The sequence below is a fragment of the Scophthalmus maximus genome, chromosome 19 (genome assembly GCF_022379125.1).
Source record: "Scophthalmus maximus strain ysfricsl-2021 chromosome 19, ASM2237912v1, whole genome shotgun sequence".
Taxonomy (NCBI): domain Eukaryota; kingdom Metazoa; phylum Chordata; class Actinopteri; order Pleuronectiformes; family Scophthalmidae; genus Scophthalmus; species Scophthalmus maximus.
In genome coordinates, this window is record NC_061533.1 from 19,219,287 (window position 1) to 19,237,513 (window position 18,227).

At 40.8% G+C, this 18,227-nt stretch overlaps 2 protein-coding genes and 1 long non-coding RNA gene across 6 annotated transcripts in view; 1 reads left to right on the forward strand and 2 right to left on the reverse strand.

Annotated features, from left to right (window-relative positions):
• Positions 1 to 6,778, reverse strand: LOC118313429 (homeodomain-interacting protein kinase 2-like). 4 transcript variants are annotated; one of them, XR_007030138.1, is made up of 7 exons: positions 6,096 to 6,778; positions 2,966 to 3,510; positions 2,501 to 2,569; positions 1,788 to 1,940; positions 1,322 to 1,435; positions 226 to 392; positions 1 to 142 (listed from the first exon to the last, which is right to left on the reverse strand). XR_007030138.1 is itself a non-coding variant. In XM_047328952.1 (6 exons), exon 1 carries the CDS (start codon positions 4,737 to 4,739, stop codon positions 3,285 to 3,287), a length of 1,455 nt encoding a protein of 484 aa, XP_047184908.1. In that variant the 5' UTR covers positions 4,740 to 6,778; the 3' UTR covers positions 1 to 142; positions 226 to 392; positions 1,322 to 1,435; positions 1,788 to 1,940; positions 2,501 to 2,569; positions 2,966 to 3,284. The 4 variants fall into 4 exon arrangements, 2 of the variants coding, with proteins under 2 accessions (XP_047184908.1, XP_047184909.1); XR_007030137.1 differs by having other exon boundaries at positions 4,707 to 6,778; XM_047328952.1 differs by having other exon boundaries at positions 2,966 to 6,778.
• LOC124849702 lies at positions 5,573 to 8,932 on the forward strand. The gene is made up of 3 exons (XR_007030139.1): positions 5,573 to 5,708; positions 6,025 to 6,203; positions 8,719 to 8,932. It is a non-coding gene; the product is annotated as an uncharacterized LOC124849702 (long non-coding RNA).
• LOC118313426 (transmembrane protein 132D) overlaps positions 6,786 to 18,227 on the reverse strand; it is a 25,367-nt gene continuing 13,925 nt past the window's right edge. Inside the window, exons 4-9 of the mRNA XM_035638839.2 lie at positions 16,230 to 16,422; positions 13,589 to 13,732; positions 9,529 to 9,734; positions 8,711 to 8,975; positions 8,260 to 8,451; positions 6,786 to 8,168 (exon numbers count right to left, since the gene is read on the reverse strand). Of these exons, the coding sequence (XP_035494732.2) occupies positions 6,846 to 8,168; positions 8,260 to 8,451; positions 8,711 to 8,975; positions 9,529 to 9,734; positions 13,589 to 13,732; positions 16,230 to 16,422 (2,323 nt within the window). The 3' untranslated portion in view covers positions 6,786 to 6,845. The remainder of the gene's footprint in view (positions 8,169 to 8,259; positions 8,452 to 8,710; positions 8,976 to 9,528; positions 9,735 to 13,588; positions 13,733 to 16,229; positions 16,423 to 18,227) is intronic.

Here is an 18,227-nt window from a genome sequence, read left to right on the forward strand (position 1 = left end):
TTGCTGCTGTCTCTGGGGCTGCTCATCATGCTGACATTTACCACGGTGGTAGGACTGCTGGGGTTTCCTGAATTGCTGGACTTCTGGCAAGTCTCACTGATTAACATCTCTAGTCAGACCAGAACTACCTCTGTCACCACCGCTGGAGGCAAAGAGCAGACATCGTTATAATGATTTGAATTAAAAGTTTATCTTTGAAAAATTTAAATCTATGAAGACTTTTACCTATTTAGGGCTCTGTAGAACCTTGTGTGGTCGTTTTAGCCAATATGGCCCTGTTGCTCTCTGGACTGAGCTGTAGTCTCTCCATGGAGAGGCCTGTAACCAGCTGGACCCCCAACTCTGTGATGGTCACTTTTTCATCCACAACTTTGATAGTTGACTTAACCAACCTGTCACAGAATATCAGATTCATTTACAATTATAAATAACAATAGGGCACAAAAACACATCTGTCATACAGCAATACATTTGACCAGCTATGCTCCAATCAGTCATTCCTGTCTCTTTGTGGGATTGGATCACGTTGAGATATTACAGTACATTATATAATAGAATCAAATCCCTAAACCCTTGGAGAGATATGATTTTTGTAGGTTGGAGGAGGCTTCTAGAAATCCCATGTATAGAAACTAAATAGAGAGTTTGTGTTAAATAGGGCTGCAAGTAAGGATTATTTTCATAATCGATTAATCTGTGAATTATTTTCCTGATTAATCGATTCATTTTTTTGTCCATAAAATGGTGAAAGAGGTTGATTGTGTTTCTCAAACTCCATGATGATGTTTTGTTTTGTCCACACACCAAAGATATTTAGTTTACTGTCATAGAGGAGCAAAAAAACAGAAAATATTCACATTTAAGAAGCTGAAATCAGAGAATCTTGAACTGATTAATTGATTATCAAAATAGGTGCAGATTGATTTAATAATCAATTAACTGTTGCAGCTCTAAAGTTAAACAAATGATTTGTTTTTTGGTTTGTGTGTCCCACATTTTAGAGGTCAGTATGGGCACCCTCCAGCTTTTGATCTGGCTCTGCTCTGTCTGACACTCAAATCAGGAAAGGTAGTTGTGGCATCCATACGTTCAGTCCCAGCTGACCACTCAGGCAGCTGTAGGTAAAGTTTGCGGTTTGTCTCTTTGCCATTCACAAAACCATCCGTCATATGTCAAAAATCTTTGTCTGGCAGGGAGAGAAGGGGGCTAGCCTCTTGGCTCTTGGCTCAAGCACTCTGCAATGAGAGAGGGACTAAAAAAATGTGTGCAGACTTTGACCAGAGACTTATATTCCCACCTGAGTTTGCAGCAACCAACTTACAATATGACCAGACCAGGTATTCTGGTTAAGTTCCTGTTTGCGCGCCTTCCTCATTGAGCTGACTGTCCCTTGGGAGGATGCTGTGGAAAAAGCCTTTGAATGCAAGAAGCTGCACTATGGATGGACAGAAGGAAATACTGATCATTATTTTTTATTTATTATTTTAGGTTTTATGTAATGTAGAAAGTTCATTGTACTGTATCCAGAACTTTGAGTTTGGATGTTAATGTAGACATAAATAATGTTGTTTTACTTTAAAATTATAAAGAAAAAAATGTATATGTTAGTATGGAGAAAAAAACTTTTTCATTTGTGGGACAAACCAGAGTATCCGTAAACCATGGGGACAACAGCTGCCTTTAATGCTGTGGCTGAATGGTATACATGAGGATTCCCCAATTACTTTTCCCCGAGGCCCAAATTATTCAATTCAATTTTATTTGAATAGCGCCAAATCACAACTTACATTATCTCAAGCCACTCTGAGACCTCACAATATTACAGAGAAACCCAACAGTTCCCACAATGAACCAGCACGTGGCGACCGTGGAGAAGAAAGAACTCTCTTTTAACAGGAAGGAATCTCTGGCAGAACCGGACTCAGCTGTGGAAGTGACCTCTGCCGCGGCCGGTTGGGGAGAGAGGAGAGGTGGGCAGAAAGACGGGGAGAGAAGAAAGAGAGAACAGTTTTATAACCGTTGCTTTAAATTATGTCAAGAATGCCAAGCCAAGGGCCAAAACGCACACACCTTATAGCTGACTCAAACCAAAAACAATTTTATTTACTGCACCTCGTGTCAAAAACAATGACAACATCAATACAGCAAGTGCCATTACAGCAGGAAAGGACTGGGTATGTTGAGGCAAAGATTACTACAACTTTTCTGCAAAGGCCTGGCATAATAACATTAATGAGGAGTGGGAGGCTGTGGCTCAGGAGGTAGAGTCGGTCGTCCACTAACCTGAAGGTTGGCGGTTCGATCCCAGCTTCCCCTTGTCCGCATGCTGTTGTGCCCTTGGGCAAGACACCTAACCCTAAATTGCCTCTGACGGCTTTTCAGACCGTGTACGAATGTGTATAAATGGGTGAATTTGTGTGTGAATGGGTGAATGTGACTTGTCCTGTAAAGTGCTTTGAGTGATCAATAAAACTATAAAAGCGCCATATAATATATATACCCATCTGCAAGTCCACACAGCTTTCCACATAGACAGCCACCTCAAGAAGAGCCAAGTGAGAGCAGCAGACTACATATAACAAACAAAGAGGAAGATATTTTCAGTTAAAAATAGGAGGTTAAATAGTACAATAACACATCAGCACATTATCATTAGTTTGACACTTTTTAAATACGTGCTTACCAAAAATTGGACTATAATTATTTGCTTTTCTTGTGGCAAAGGTCATTTACTTTTATTTTTGTTCCATTTAAATCTACATTCATATTATTGAATGTGTTTTAGTAGTACTGTTTTGTCCACTGTTTGTTTTCATTTTATATTTGTTATTTTTGATCAAGCTCTGTAGCATTCTAAGTATGAAAAGTGTGATACAAATTCAATTATTATTATTATTGATGTAATAAGGCTATTAAACCACAATAAGATTGACAGATGGACAAAAATAAACAGATGTTTACTCACCAATCTTTCTCATGTCTTGCCTATATTCTGTTGTGACAATCCTGAAGCACTGGCCAAGATGTGCATCAGAGAGTGTTTCTTTCCTGGCTCTTGATAGAGTTCATTGGAGAAAACGTCGACTCACACATGTACGTGGGGGGGGGGGGGGGGGGGTCATTGTTCAGCTCTCATCGCAATAGCTCTTGTGTTTTTGAACAGCTCGGGGAACAACGTTGATCCAAAAGTCACTTTAAATTGTCCCCTATGCAGGCAGTTACACTCAAGCATGCATATCAACACTTCGGTTTAGCATTGGCGTGGTCTGGTAAAACAAAACTCATCACTTTTTTTCAGTAACATCCTCCTTGCCACAACAAAAAATACTGACCAGCCGAGAGAAGAATTGGTGAATCCTCTTAAAATACTTCCTTTGAGTTTTTACTTCAACATAACTTTTGTTCCTCCTGTTGATTCCTTCAGCAGAGGTTCCATGAAGAAGTGTGAAAGTGATTCTGGCTTCATATGGGCAAGCTGTGAGTAGTGGTTCCTCCTTGTTGAAAGCATCCCTTTTTATAGAAGTGGAATATGTGTCAGCTCCTTTACTAACCAAAGTGTTATTGCCCTTTACATTGCATTCTTCCTCTTGTTTTGTCAAATAGTATGATGGCATATTAGGTTTGGAATTAGAGTCACTATGAAAGTGCTTCAAGGTCATAAAAGGATGTTGCAGAGCTTCGCTGGGTGTGATTCTTTTTTCTGGATCTACTTCAAGCATCTGTTTGAGGAGGCTTGAAAAGACCTGTGTCTCCTCATACTCCATGGTATCTTGGCGAGATAACACAAATTCATCGAGATTGCCAAAGGAAGGAATTCTGCTTCCCTCATAACTTTCTACAAGGTTCCGTGTATAGGTTCTGGAGTCAAATGAGTAGCTCCACAAATCGAAATATGCTCTCTTCTCTCTTGAATGTTCATGTCCACTAGAGGAGCAGGTGTTTATCAGCCACCATGAAGAATCATAGGAGTCTTTCAAGAAATATTCTTTAGTATACTTCCCATTTTTCAGCATGTAATATGCAGGCTGACCATGCATCTCTACAATCTTTTTCATTGTCAGATATTTGCACTGTCCTTGTGTATGCAAGCTTTGGCCAAGGTACATGTAGGCCAAAACGCTACCAAGACACCACATGTCCGTAGCCTCATTCAGAGGAAGGCCCAGCATGACTTCAGGGGCCCTGAAATGAAGGACCTGGAAGTTTTTTCTAGTGACTGTATTGACAGGAATAGTTAAACCAAAATCAATCAACTTCACCTTCATCGGCTGTAGCTTGTGATTTACCAACATTATATTATTGGGCTTGATGTCTGCATGTACCAGACTTATGCTCTTGAGGGCGTTCAGAGCCACCAGCATCTGTTGTGTGATTACTTGAATCTCAGACAGAAGCAGTGGCCTGCCAGACTTGTCCATATACTCATAGATAGTTATGTCCAGCAATTCAAATTCCAGATAAACCATTCCTCTTTGTTCATGATGCTTGTAAAACCTGACCAAGTTGTTCTTGTCTTGATCAAGTTCCCTCAGTGCTTTTAGGGTGTCCAACTCTCTTTTGCCATAGTTTTCCTGCACAGCCTTCAAGGCCACCAACTCCTTGGTTTCTAAGCTCAAGCACTTGTACACTTTTCCAAAACCCCCTTTACCCAGTAACTTCACACTGATATATCGCTTTGATATATTTGATACTGAAATAATGTCTACCTCAGAATCTTCTACCATTTTGTCTGGGTCCATTTCTGAAATTTGAACGTTAGTCGAATTCAACTATGGTTTTGTAATTAACAGTAAATTCCCTAAGCAATACAAACACTAATCATGCCAGGTACAATCGTGATGACACATTTGGAATTGTCTTTGATCTAGGTGGATGTCTTGTCTTTAACTTAGGTGACTCTAGATCAAAGACATCAAGGTTTTGGTTGCTATGGTAACCACATTCTAATCTTTTTTTAAAAAACAGAATTTGACAGTTAAAGTTCGGAAAATATTCACAGATTCGGACTTTCCACATCAATACCCAATAAACGAAACTTTGTTAAAACACATGCAAAGCCTCCTCCCATCAGAGTAGGGTACACAATGAGCTACAACATATGGGCTGCTGGCAGTTGGACAAGTGCGAAGGGACCGTCTACAAAGTGCAATGCTGAAAATTTAATAGGCTCACCACTATGCAGTGTCACCAAAATCACCTCACACAATTTATCTTCTCTTGGTCAGACTACAACTCTTATTTCGGAAAAATTAGTTTTAGCATAATTTTTCTTTTAAATTTGGGATAATATTTAATAAATTCCCTCCAACGAAATCACCTCACACATAAATGGTCTCCTTGTGGTCCGACTACAATTCTTATTTTGGATAAATGTGATTGAGCATATCTACTGGAATTTTCTAAACGTAATATAATTTAATTAATTTAAATATTATTTTAAATAACACAATAACTTTAATGACTTACTGAAGTCGCCATAATCACCTCAACCATAAATGGTCTCCTGTTGGTCAGACAACTCTTATTGAGTTAAAAAATAGCATACATTTAATAATAATTAAAAATCCTCCAAATTATCTGAAAGCATATTTAACCAAATTAAGAACTGTAGTCTGATCAAGAGGAAACCATTTATGTGTGAGGTGATTTTGCTGACTGAAGTGTGATCTCCTTGTTTCCTGAATGAAGTACAGTTCATCGTTGTGTGGGTTGGTACTCAGTTTGATTGAGTATTTGTATTTTTTTGGAGGTCCTGTTCATTGCATTATTGATGGCAGGAGTTAAAACACCGATATTGGACCTTTAAATTTACATTATTGTTTCATGACATGTGCACCCACAAAACGTCACGGATATCAGTGAATATCAGTTCTATTGCTATTTATGTAAAACATAACAGCAGTTACTTTTTTTACCCAGCAAAGCTGAGAGAATAATATAATGTGAGACACTCCTCTAATAAGAGTGCTGTGTCCTTCACCTTTTCCTCTAGAATCTACATCATCATATGTTTCCCACTGTTAGTTTTTTTTCCACACAGCATGGTCTGGGTCACGGGGGAGAATCGCAATATCGTCACAGGGATGAAAAAGTACCTGCAGCATCTCCACCTGCAGTATCCAGACATTGATGATCATCTTCTCTGGCATCATCCTGAGATGTGGGTGAATGCTGGTGCCAGTCCAGAAGAAGATTGCTTACAGGTTTGTAAAAAGTGTTCTGGCTTCATGTGTTGTTTATTGTTTATGTGGCAGCCCTGTACATCATCCTCACATTGGTTTGATAGTCCTGGTCTTCTTTTTTTGCATGAAATACTTAATTTCACCACAAGGGGAAATTATGCTTATTTGTTTTTTTAATCAATTGAAGGGCAACATTCAAGATCATAGTATTTTAATGAAAAAAAAATATTTAACTTACATTTAAAAAGAAAATGGCCTTGGATATTGCATAATAGAAAACACAAATTTTACCTAGTATTATGTTTGATTTAAATCCACATTTTTGGTGAAATCTATATTTGTCAGACTGAGTTCTATATGAAACTGGTAATCGGTATATTGTACTTGTAATTTGGGATCTGTGAATTCCAGAGAAGTAAATATCCACATGCAGCATTAACATTTGGTGGCTTTTAACATTGTGTACATATTGTGTCCATATGGTCAGCCATTTGAAACTCCCACACGTCCACTCAATATTAACAATAATATACAGTATATGTACATGTAAAAGGCCTTGATAGGTAATGAAATGCAGACGAGGACAATAGGTCAAAATAACAAAGGCATTGAGGTGATCAAAGCCACATCTACTGTACATGTGAGGTCTGATCAGGTTCTGTATTATAAATGGTCCCCAGGCTCTGTGATGGGCACTTGGGGTTCTTCCTCACAACTGTTCTCTTTTCCAACCCAGTGGATGCCATGGCCATTCTCCCTGGGCGGGAGTTGTGGCGAATGCTGGCGGTCCAGTGTGGAGAAGGTGGTGAACTGGACTCTCTTTCTTTTGCTGGTGGGCGAGTGGAGGGACTCGGGGTGCATAGGTTTACTCCTGAGGGAGCCCACGCAACCGAGTGGAGAGTCTGTAACAGAGGTCAAGCAACTGGGCCTCCTGGACAGAGAGTGGGTCTTATCAGGCCCAATGTCTATCACGGTGGTTGTAGTCTGGGAGTCCTGCTGCACAGGGCTGCCTGGCACGCTCATCACAAGCTCAGCGTCTGTGCCGAGCCATACCCAGTCATGCCTGTGCCCTGTGGGCTCATGGCCATGAGAGGGAGGCTTCTTGTGCCTGAACTTGACAACATGTGAGATACAGTTTACCAGGAACACCAAGATAGCAAGGCAAAAGACACCCAAGAGAGCATACATGCCAATCTCTAAGTCTGTGAGAGGCCTGTTGGCTAACTTTTCTTCACCACCAATTTCTACCTCCGCTGTCTCCTGCCGAGGTTCTTCCACCTTGGTGGGCAAATTGTTGTAGTTTACCAGGTTCCCAGGGGCTTTCACAGTGCTAGTAAAGCCAACACTGCTCATATCCTCCACTATCATGTTATCTGAGCCATATCCTTTGCTGCTGTCGCTGGGGCTGCTCATCATGCTGACATTAACCACAGTGGCAGGACTGCTGGGGTTTCTTGAATTGATGGTCTTCCCCGCTCCTCCAAGGCTGCCACTGGATATGAAGGTTCGTTCTATAGATTTAATGGTGGTTGTGATCTTTTGCATGATGCTCTCCTCTCTCTCTAAGGTTGAGCTGCCTCGTGGAGATTGCTTCCTCTGCTTCCTCTCACTGTCCACCTCTTCCCCATCATTCCCATAGTCACTGCCATTGTCTTTTCTGCTGACAGTGCTACTGTCAAAGCTGCTTGTATTGCCATTGTTTGGCCGTCCACTATTCACTTGGAACTTGATCTTGAGACTTCCGTTGCCCACAGCTACAGTGCTTTTGCGTTTAGACTTCTGGCAAGCCTCACAGATGGACATCTCTAGTCTGACCAGGACTCCCTCGCCCTCTCCCTCTGCCACCACAGCTGGAGGCATGCCCTGCACCGACACCACCCCTTCATCTAGAGATGTCACCGTCATTCTGTAGTAAGCTGGTTCATAGATATCAAGAGGTGTCTGGCTGCCATCACTGAACTGCACCCAGGCACTGACCAACGCTTCCTGAAAGAGCATAAATTGTTAAAATGCTTTGAATTTAAAGTTTCATTTTTTATTTTATTTTAAGAAAATATAAATCTATGAAGATTATTACCTGTTTGGGGCTCTGTAGAACCTCTTGTGTGGTCGTGGTAGCCAAGATGGCCCTGTTGCTTCCTGGACTGAGCTGTAAAGTCATGGAGAGGCCTGCAACCAGCTGGACTCCCAATTCTGTGATGGTCACTTTGTCATCCACAACTTTGATAGTTGTCTTTGCCAAAATTGCATCAGACAGTGGAGAAAACACCTGTCACAGAAGAACATCAGATACAATTACTATTACAAAATATTAATTATGGTACCTCAGACTTTATCACCTTGTGAGAACCAGTTCTGTCCATAAGTTTGGTAAAACTCATGTCCTTGTAAAACCTAAATTAAGCTTTTCTCTACTTAAAGAGGGAACTACCCATCTTATCCATGGCTGGAATAGCTGCTTCTTGTTATGACATTGGTCACTGGCTGTTGGGGCCCAGGTTAATCCAAGCAGTATTTCTGTTCATTACCTGTATAGTGGTGGTCCCAAGGTCCCGTCCCGACAGTACTCTTCCTGCCTGCAGCTTTGCTACACGAGGGTCCTCCACCTTCATGAAGTATCGAACCAGCCTTGTGACGTCCACCTGCCAATCAGAGCCCAGGAAATAGGCCTTAGGGTCCCGAGGGTCTGCCTGCTCTGCCACGAAGTTAGTTAGTACCCGCACCAGCGCGTGCTGAAACTGCAGCATGCATCCCTTCCCCTTCCTGTCATCTTCTTCACTGTTCCGGCCAGGTCTGGGACATGGGCACAAAAACATATCAGTCACACGGCAAATTATTTGACCAGCTATGCTCCATTCACTCAGGCCTGTCTCTTTGTAGGATTGGCTCACATTGGGATATTCCAGTACGTTAAATAATGGAATCGATTCCCTTAACCCTTGGAGAGATATGATTTTTGTGGGTTGGAGGAAGCTCTAGATATCTCATGTAGAAACTATAGGAGAGTTTATGGTAAATAGGGCTTCAACTATCGATTAATCTGTCGATTATTTTCTCGATTAATCGATTCGTTTTTTGGTCCATTAAATGTCATAAAATGGTGAAAGATGTTGATCGTGTTTCCCAAACTCCAACATGATGGTTTGTTTTGTCCACACACCAAAGATATTTAGTTAACTGTCATAGAGGAGCAAAGAAACCAGAAAATAATTGCATTTAAAAAGCTGATATCAGAGAATCTTGAAATGAATAGTTGTTCACTGGCTATCAATTACTAATTGATTAATCGATTAACTGTAACTCTAATGTTAAACAAATTATTTGTTTTTTGGTTTGTGTGTCCCACCTTTTAGAGGTCAGTATGGGAACCCTCCAGCTTTTGATCTGGCTGAGCTCTGTGTCTGACACTTCAATCAGGAGTGGTAGTTGTGGCATCCACACGTTCAGTTCCAGCTGAGCGCTCAGGTAGCTGTAGGTAAAGTTCACCATCATCTTCACTTTGCCATTTGTCTCTTTGCCATTCACAAAAACATAGTCGCACCTGTCTGACACCTGGATGGGAAGAGATAGAAGGAACATGAATATCTTATCATTTTAATTTCCTTGATAATAAAAAAGTTTGTGTTTAAGTACGCTTGTATAAACAATATATCACACTCAGACAGAGATTGTTGTCAATGAAGGAGATGTGACTCATGTAAACAATAACAGAGAATAATCAGATATCTCATAAAAGTCACTATTTTAACAAATAGGCCATTCTTACAACAACAAATTGCCTTGCAGCAGTTTTGCGCTGCATGTGCTTCCATAGTAATGTCAGTTGACTGTAATAAACGACTGCGATGATCACCGGTCCAAAGCTTTAGGAAGAAGCAGCATTGCAATTTTATGTTAATCAAAATATCATGTGGTGCAGTGCTGAATATCAGTCCTTCACATACATTACACTGCAATTTCAAAGGTCACCTTTGCAAGTTTGGGGAACTGCTGAAGATCCCATGGAAAATTTAAAACATGAGTCAAGGGATTTTCATTGGTCTTCTCAACAGCCACAGATTTGAACAAATTGGATAATTAACGCAGCATTTAAATTCAGTCACCAGCCAGTGGAAATGCACAAGGTAGCGGAGGGGGAAAATGGTGACTTTGACAGATAGCCTAAGAAGGAATACAAATAGCAAATAGATGCCCTTCTCTTATTTGCATGAACACAACAGTTAATTTGAGGATGTGCTCTCCCGGTGACATGCTATTTTTAAGAGGATCTTGTGTCATCATTGCATCTGAGCGTCATCCTGCACCCCTTACCAGAGCCTTGGCTTTAAAATGACCAAATCACTGTGTGTCATCCTTGCTGCTATCTGAGATACCCTGACCTTTTCTCTGCTGATAATCCCATGCTTGATTTATATCCATACAACAGATATACAATGTGTGACACTAAAGCCCTGGAACAGTTGTTGTTATGGAAAATTTCTAACGCAAACATGGAACAAAAGACGGCAAAAGGCTAATTTATTCCCAGAGAAGTCGACTGGAATTCTTATATTTTGATTCAGTGTGGAGGCAGCCGACAAGTCATCCGTGATCTATGACACTGCTCATTTGTTCTTTTTTCCAAGAGCTTCACTGAACTTAACATGAATCACGCTCAAATGATATTCTGAAGCATCAGTTAAAAGGGGATGCCATTTTAATGTGCCATCCGCCCACTCATCCTGGTCACAATCTCACTCTGCAACCAAGACTGTCCCTCAGAGTTTTTGGTGTCAAAACGGATATTTATTTAAAATGGGATTTGACTTTCCTCACTGATTACAGTATTAAAGTCAGGCAGGAATAATAAAAATAAACCCTGATGAAATGGGTGCTTCACTGCTACAGCTGTGGCTGTAGTTTCCTTCTGCAAATAAACAAGTTCCGGCGTTTCCACTTATTTCAGGTTTAGAGGAGGAGTAAGGTATTCTGGAGAAAGTAAATGCACCCCTCCCTTCTGTGGTTCTTTAGAAGCCCGCCCAGCTAGCTGAAGCAATACAGATCTTAGAATATAAAAATGAATTAACAAAATACACCAACGCAAATAGTCCATCCAAATACAACAGAGTTAAACTTAGCAAGAGTAAGTTGTTTTACATTGATTGTACGGTGATAGAAGAAAGAGGAAGGGAGGTAAAATGACCTGCCATAGCATTTTGAATTATGCACTAAACCATCTAAAGCAAGCCAGCAAACTCACCAGCTGCAGACAACGATACAACTATCACACACACAACCTGTCTTAGCAGATAATTATGACAGCGGTACCTGCTTTCTAGCTAACCAGTTGGGACTTGCTATAAAGAACATTAGCAAACAGAACAAAACAACACTGACGTTTTGCATCTGTGGAACATAGCAAAACTTATGTAAGTACTTTTCAAGCAGAAACAGAGCAAGCCCTACATCCTTCTTCATAACATCCAACTCTGGGCAGTCTCTCTGCTGAATCGGAATGGCCATCGGGGCCATCGAGTGGGCCGCTGCACCAGGGGGCTAATGGACCGTCGTAACATCTTTATATCCAAGTTTTTACCAACGCTGCCAGTTTCTTTTCCTCATACCAGCAGCACATCACACCACTATTCATTCCATGCACTCCTTTACTCCTTAAGCCTTAACATTGCTGCTATTGTCTGCAGTCCCAATCAATCCCATTCAAAACGCCACACGATCTGGTGGTATCTTTAAGCATGTGCCAGGTTTACCATCTCTCACTCCCAGGGCACCCTTTCCCCATCTCCCCTCTTCTTTCATTTTTCTTTTGCACGAGCACAAATCTCCCCCCGTGCTGATTCGTTGGAATAGTGTTGTGTTGCTCTGCCTCAGCCAGCTTTTTGTTTTTTTGCCAGTTACAGAGCAGAGGCTGAGTATGATGGTTGCACTGGATATTTTTTCATCACACACACACACACACACACCCGCACACACACACATCAGTTTACATAACCCCCATTAAAATCGTGACTCTTTTTGAAAAATCATTGTATTATTTTTTGTGATTTCATTATTATTTTTATTATTTGCATATTGTTCAGCCCTAATTTTAAGTCTCTCTCATCCATGCACTCTCCATCACAACAGATTAGACTAGACATTTGCTTTTGTTTTGTAACATGAGCACTTCATTCTATATAAATCCTGACCCCCTCTATCACTAGCAGATTTGATACTCTTCATGCAGACTAAGAAGAGAAAAGATATCTGAGTCAAGCTGTTAGACTAAGAAGATTAAAGGGGAATATTTGTGACTGAAGCTGCTATCTGGTCAGAAAATACACTGAGCTACAGTAAGCTTAGAACAACAGCAAAGTTGGCTACATCATAGGGTTGAAAAGATTGATTTAGTCCTCAGCTGACCTCTTGACACCCCCACATAATCCTCCTTTTTTTTTTTATAACTGACACCCATCTGCACTTAATAAATGTGCACTTACTGTACATACTGTCCTGTGGATCTCCTAATGGAGCAACACAAAATGAACAAAACATGACATTTATTAGTCAAGACATCTGTTGTTTGCTAAAACTGCTTTGGGACATATTTGACCAGCACAGAAATATATTAGAGTGCTGGAGTCGACTGCATGTCTTTATTCTTTGTTTACAATGCCACTTTAGCCTTGAGTAAGTACATTCACAGCCCCAGACCTCAGGGGCCCGGGGCCTCACTTTCAATTTCATCAGCAAACAAAGCTGGCTTTTGGCAGTAAGCCGTGCTCAGGTTCACAGGATAAAAGGGACAAGTCACAGGATGGGTGCACAGAGGCGGACTGTGAGGTCATTTTTGGTGAGCAATTTAACACAGTGGATGTTCATTGTCTAGAAGATGGATGGACGATGATGTCAGAGCCTAAAAGATAGTTTGTTTTACTATGTGGGAAGGAGGCAGAGATCAGAGGTGACTTTGGTGCAACTTATTTGTCAGCATTCGTCCTTTACCATCACACATGAAACCCACCATGCCCCTGTGGAGCAACCTTTTATATCCACTCTGCCCTGCTCTCCCTCTACTTGGCATCAGGAGAAAGACACATATCTCTCATTCTTCTATTCATTGCTACCAAACCCATTTTAGTTCTCAGGTAGCCATTAACTAGTGATTGATTTTTCTTATTTTTATTTATATAATACTTCTGCAGCAAAGTAATTTCAAGTTGAATGAAAAGGTGTTAAAAGAAATCCAGAGCAATTTCACCTCTCACCCCGTCATTGTCCTTTTAACAAATTAGACTTAAGCCATTTCTGCTGTATAGTAACAGCTGTAGTCGGAATATGTGAAACCTAAGAAACTAGAAATAAAGACTCAAAAAGCAACTGTCCACTATACCTTGTGCTATTTAAGGAGGGAGAGGAGGAAATCTTACCTTGAGAACATTTTCATCAGCGGAGCTACAGTCTGTGTAGTCTGATACATCTGTGACTACTCCATCTTCCTCCACAGCCACTATCCTCACAGGCATCACCACCTTCTTCCCGGTCAGCACGGCTGTGTTCAGGATCTCTGTGTCCTGCCAGGCAAAAAGGAAAATGAGACCCTGTCATAACAAAACATACAAAAAATCTCATGCAATAATTTAATGTTTGGAATTAGTGCACAACTAAAGATTTTGGTTTAGGAGTACAAAGGGGTGCAAAGTAGAGGGGGTAGGTAGGAGAGATGGGGCAAAGTGTGACTCAATTATCCTGCTCCCCCAAATTACCCCCACTCCTCCCTTTGTGAAGTCAGCGAGGGTTGAGGCTGGGTGATGACCTGGTCACCACAGGGAAGGGAGAACTAATATTGGACTTTGCTGCACGGGCATGACCCTCCGAGGGATGTAATATCAGTTCAAATGGGGACAAACAACTGGAGACATGAACATAATTCATCTCTACACGTATCTATGCATACACAGTACAGCCTGTTCCATATGTATTATATGTGTATTATTGAATAGAGCAGCTGTGGCAGGTAAACCAGGTCGAGCGGATAGAGTGAGTCTTTCACTTATTGTAGGGTTGGAAGCTCGATCTTTGGCTTCCCTGGTCCCCATTGTGTGTGTGTGCGTGTGTGCATGGCGCGTGCGCACATTTTATATGCATGCATAGATAATCAGAGCATATAAATGAGGCAGATGGATGTGTCCTCTTCTGTAAAACACACTGTTTTAAATGGAGTTGGAATTATTTGATATTGTGTGCATGAGAGCAATGGAGCACAGCCCGGTCAAGTTCTGTGAATGATCAGTTAAATCAAATTGAAAGAGACACTTGGCTGCTCTGAGTATGAAAATGAAGCAGATGGATACGTGTCCTTTGACTGTAAAACTGGTTTAAATGAAGTTGAAACAATTTTGTTTTCAGCTCTCATTGAAATGTACTTTTAAAAAAAAACAATAAACACTGATCTGAAGGCAGTGGCAGTGAGGCTTTCCCCATTACATAGAAGTATTGAGCAGAAGCACTGGCAGGAGTTCACGGAGCAAGGATACGACTGATCAGTCAGCGCTAATGTTCCCTCGCAACCAACCATCAAATTGCTGCATGTTTGGCCCTCAGCCCGAGGTCAGCTTCTAATCCACAAAAGAGATGAACCATGTCAAATTCAGAAGTCAGGATACTGTAGCATATCCTCATAGCTTCAAACACTCCAGCAAAATCATGATGGAAATGCAGCAGACAGCTCTGTGAAATGTGAGTAAACTACTGCCCAATAGTAGCCTATAACTTTTTAGTGTGATAATTCCTAACTTTCAATTGCATAAATTACATAATTAATTGATATATTAAGATTATAAGTGATGGAAAATGGCAGTCTGAGTGTATTATGTGACGGTTGCCTTTGTCATGTATCATTCTTAAAAAGTCACTGCCCCAGGTGACAGATAAATTAGATTTAACAGTGCACTGTAAAATCTAATAACTAAATCTAATGAAGTAAAGTAAACTTAAGATGGTTAGGAACAAAAACTTGTTTATTCTGAGTGTGCAACACTTGTTTATTCCTGTTTCCTGGTCTGGCCGGGCTGCGAACCGAGGCGTCTGTGTGGCCAAACCTCGAGGCCAAAGCTGCAGCGTTGCAGCGTAACCCACCAGCATGTCTCTCAAGGTGTAGACAAGTGATCTTTACAAACTCCACACAGTGAGCCATTTGTTTTGACTTTGATTTACAGAACCAGGGCTGAGCCGAAAAACCCAGATGTTTTTTTCTACGCGCACACAGAACCGACAGCTGGCGGACTGTGAGGAAATATTCGCAGATTTTTTACAAAACGTGTTTTGCTTTAGAATCGCTTACTGCCCCTTTAAGCTGTAATGATATGAAATGTAATGAAATATAGGCTACTTTAGCATGAGAGTAAATGTACTTAGTTACACTGAAAAGGGGTAACTAAGGACTTGGTTCTTCTAAGTGAATCAAACTCGAGCATACCAAGTAAATAAGCCTTTTCAACCCAAAATTACAGGTAACTTGTTTAAACCGAGACCCTATTTAGAACAGTTTGATAAAAACTGAGTGAGGTACACTTATTATTTCTTATTGAACCTAATATTAGTATTTACAGTGTGTAATTCAGCGTGGTGTGAACTCATGTGCGATGTTCCATATTTAGTACTGGGATTATATCGTGGATTAATTATAGAGGTAGCATGATAAAGTGGCCTGCGGCACCAAAATAGAACCACATGAAGCAGCTGTTCGCAGGAGAAGATGACCACATATTGCACGGCAGAACAGAGCAGAACTACACAGAAGAGAAACATCAGCTAGCTGACAGTCAACAACACAAGGTCACTCTCTGCTCAAAATAGAACCCATTTGCTAAACAATCCGAAGCATATCCAGCCGTCTGCATATGCAAACCAGACAGGAATGGATCACAGCAAAGTGCATTTTATGATATTTTCATGCACCAGTGCTCAAAGGATGCGGACCAAGCCTTATTGGAAGCGCTGCTGTCAGTAAAGTCATTGCCGGTTTTTAATAGTGATTAGGTGTGACATGGAAGCTGTCAGCTAACTCACCATTACGAGAGGAGCCAAGCCAACAAAGTCTCTCTGAGTGGTGTAGATTCTCATGGCGCCTTCAGTCTTGGTTACATTTTTGGATGCGGACGGTAGCTCCAGTTTCCATATGATCACCTGACTATCCAGAGGGCTGCTCAGCTCTTCAACCTCAAAATCCATCTGAAGCACCTCCAGCAGGCTGCTTTCAAGCCTGAGTGGGAAACAGAGCAGAGTTAGTTAGACAGCTACAGTACATACAAATATACATATATACAGTACCAGCGTACAATTATAGTAAAATTAAAGATTAAGCAAAATAATTTATGACAGGACGTGGTCAAATTAATATTACTGCACATTACCAATGTCAAATTATGTACTATGTAATATCATTTTGTGAAAGTGGTAGGCTAATACATTATTGAAAATGTTTTGGCTATTTGGATTCTGTCTGATTATTTCAAAAGCTTTAATTAGCTGCAGAAAAAATATCTTTCCATCACAGCCAATGATACTTAATAGGATTACTTCACCATTGGAGTCTCAAATTCTCTTCCCTCTCTTTAAGGTCATGTAGAGATAATTATGTCTAAAATGAAGGACAGTGATTATGCAGTAGTGTATTCCTTATTATCAGCCTGTGGCTCAGTTCTCTCAAAGTTTTTGATTCTGATGAAGACATACTTTGCATTAGGATGTTAGACGTTTCATTTGATTAAAAAAACCACAAGGCTCTACAGCTGAGACTGGAGGTTTAGAGATATCCAGCTCAAAATTTATAGTGCGCTGTTAAAAATTCGCCCCTTGGGTAGTAAGTGTAGAGATTTCTAGAAGAGCGGCGTGATCCCAGTAGTTGCGACAAGACCCAATTCCCCCTTTTTTTATTTTGTAAAGGGGCTTTGCATCTCTAGGCATTTTCACAAACCGAACTAAAAAAAGAATAAATCTGAATTACTCCCTGCTGGCACTGTGCTGGAGTTGCTGCTACTGTTAAGTGTGAGAAGACTTAAAGGTGGTCTGAGGACAGTGGCATACTGCATGCACAAACATGTATAAGCCATTGTAAATGGCCTCTCAACAATGCCAGCTAGAACAGAGTGTCCTAGTCATGGATTCAATACTCTCCCATGGCCTCACCCAAGTTAGCATCCTTGGTTTTATTTCTTGGCACTGTGTTGAACAATAGAAAAGATATATAGGTGGACGAAAACACACCAAGAATGCACATTCTGTATCCACATGGACGTTATCAGAACCACTGCTTCTGTGTGTACATGTTATAAATATTTATGTCAGCTGTGCAGTCCTGTATTCTGCATTAAAATTACTTCTATCTACAGGGTTGTATACTGGCTGCCTGTGTGCATTAAGGCAACAACAACTGGATAAATTGCAAATCATATGTTGTTAATCCTCCAAAGGTCCAAACTCAACAACAAAGTATACATACAAGTCCTTCTCTTTATCTCCCTCTCATGTCTGCCCTTATTAGAGGTAATATAAGAGATTTGGTGTAATTGAATAATCTTAGCATATTGCTCAGAGACCTGAGTTTAAAAGATAATGACATTCTGGTCAAGTATTAAAACAAGATATGCCTGCCTCTCATAAGCGCCTATATCCGCTTAAGAATAATATTGACAGAGATATCCATAAGATAGAGGATGCAGCCATGCTATGTACGCCCTTAGTCATTTTTGTGGAGCTTTCATGGGAATGATGCTACACCAACTTGTTTACAAATGGTGGTTTGTCTGCAAGTAGCAGATCCAAACCAAGCCGCTGCCACAAAGGATAATAAGGCTTTAATGTACAGCTACAGCAAATACTTTTACTGCTCAGTAAAGCCAGGAAGACAAAAAGTCAGAGAAATCTCCACAGTGGTGTGACAGTAGACGCTCTCTGCGGGGGTTCCGTTAGTTTCCTAACATTTTAGAGGGGATTAGCCAAAATGACTGAGTGAAAAATGTGTTAAACCATACAGAAGTTGTGATAAACAATGTCCTAATCCACAGC

Bases quoted from the DNA above. Each gene is read 5' to 3' on its own strand.
- LOC118313429 (XM_047328952.1), bottom strand. From the start codon at position 4,739: ATGGACCCAGACAAAATGGTAGAAGATTCTGAGGTAGACATTATTTCA.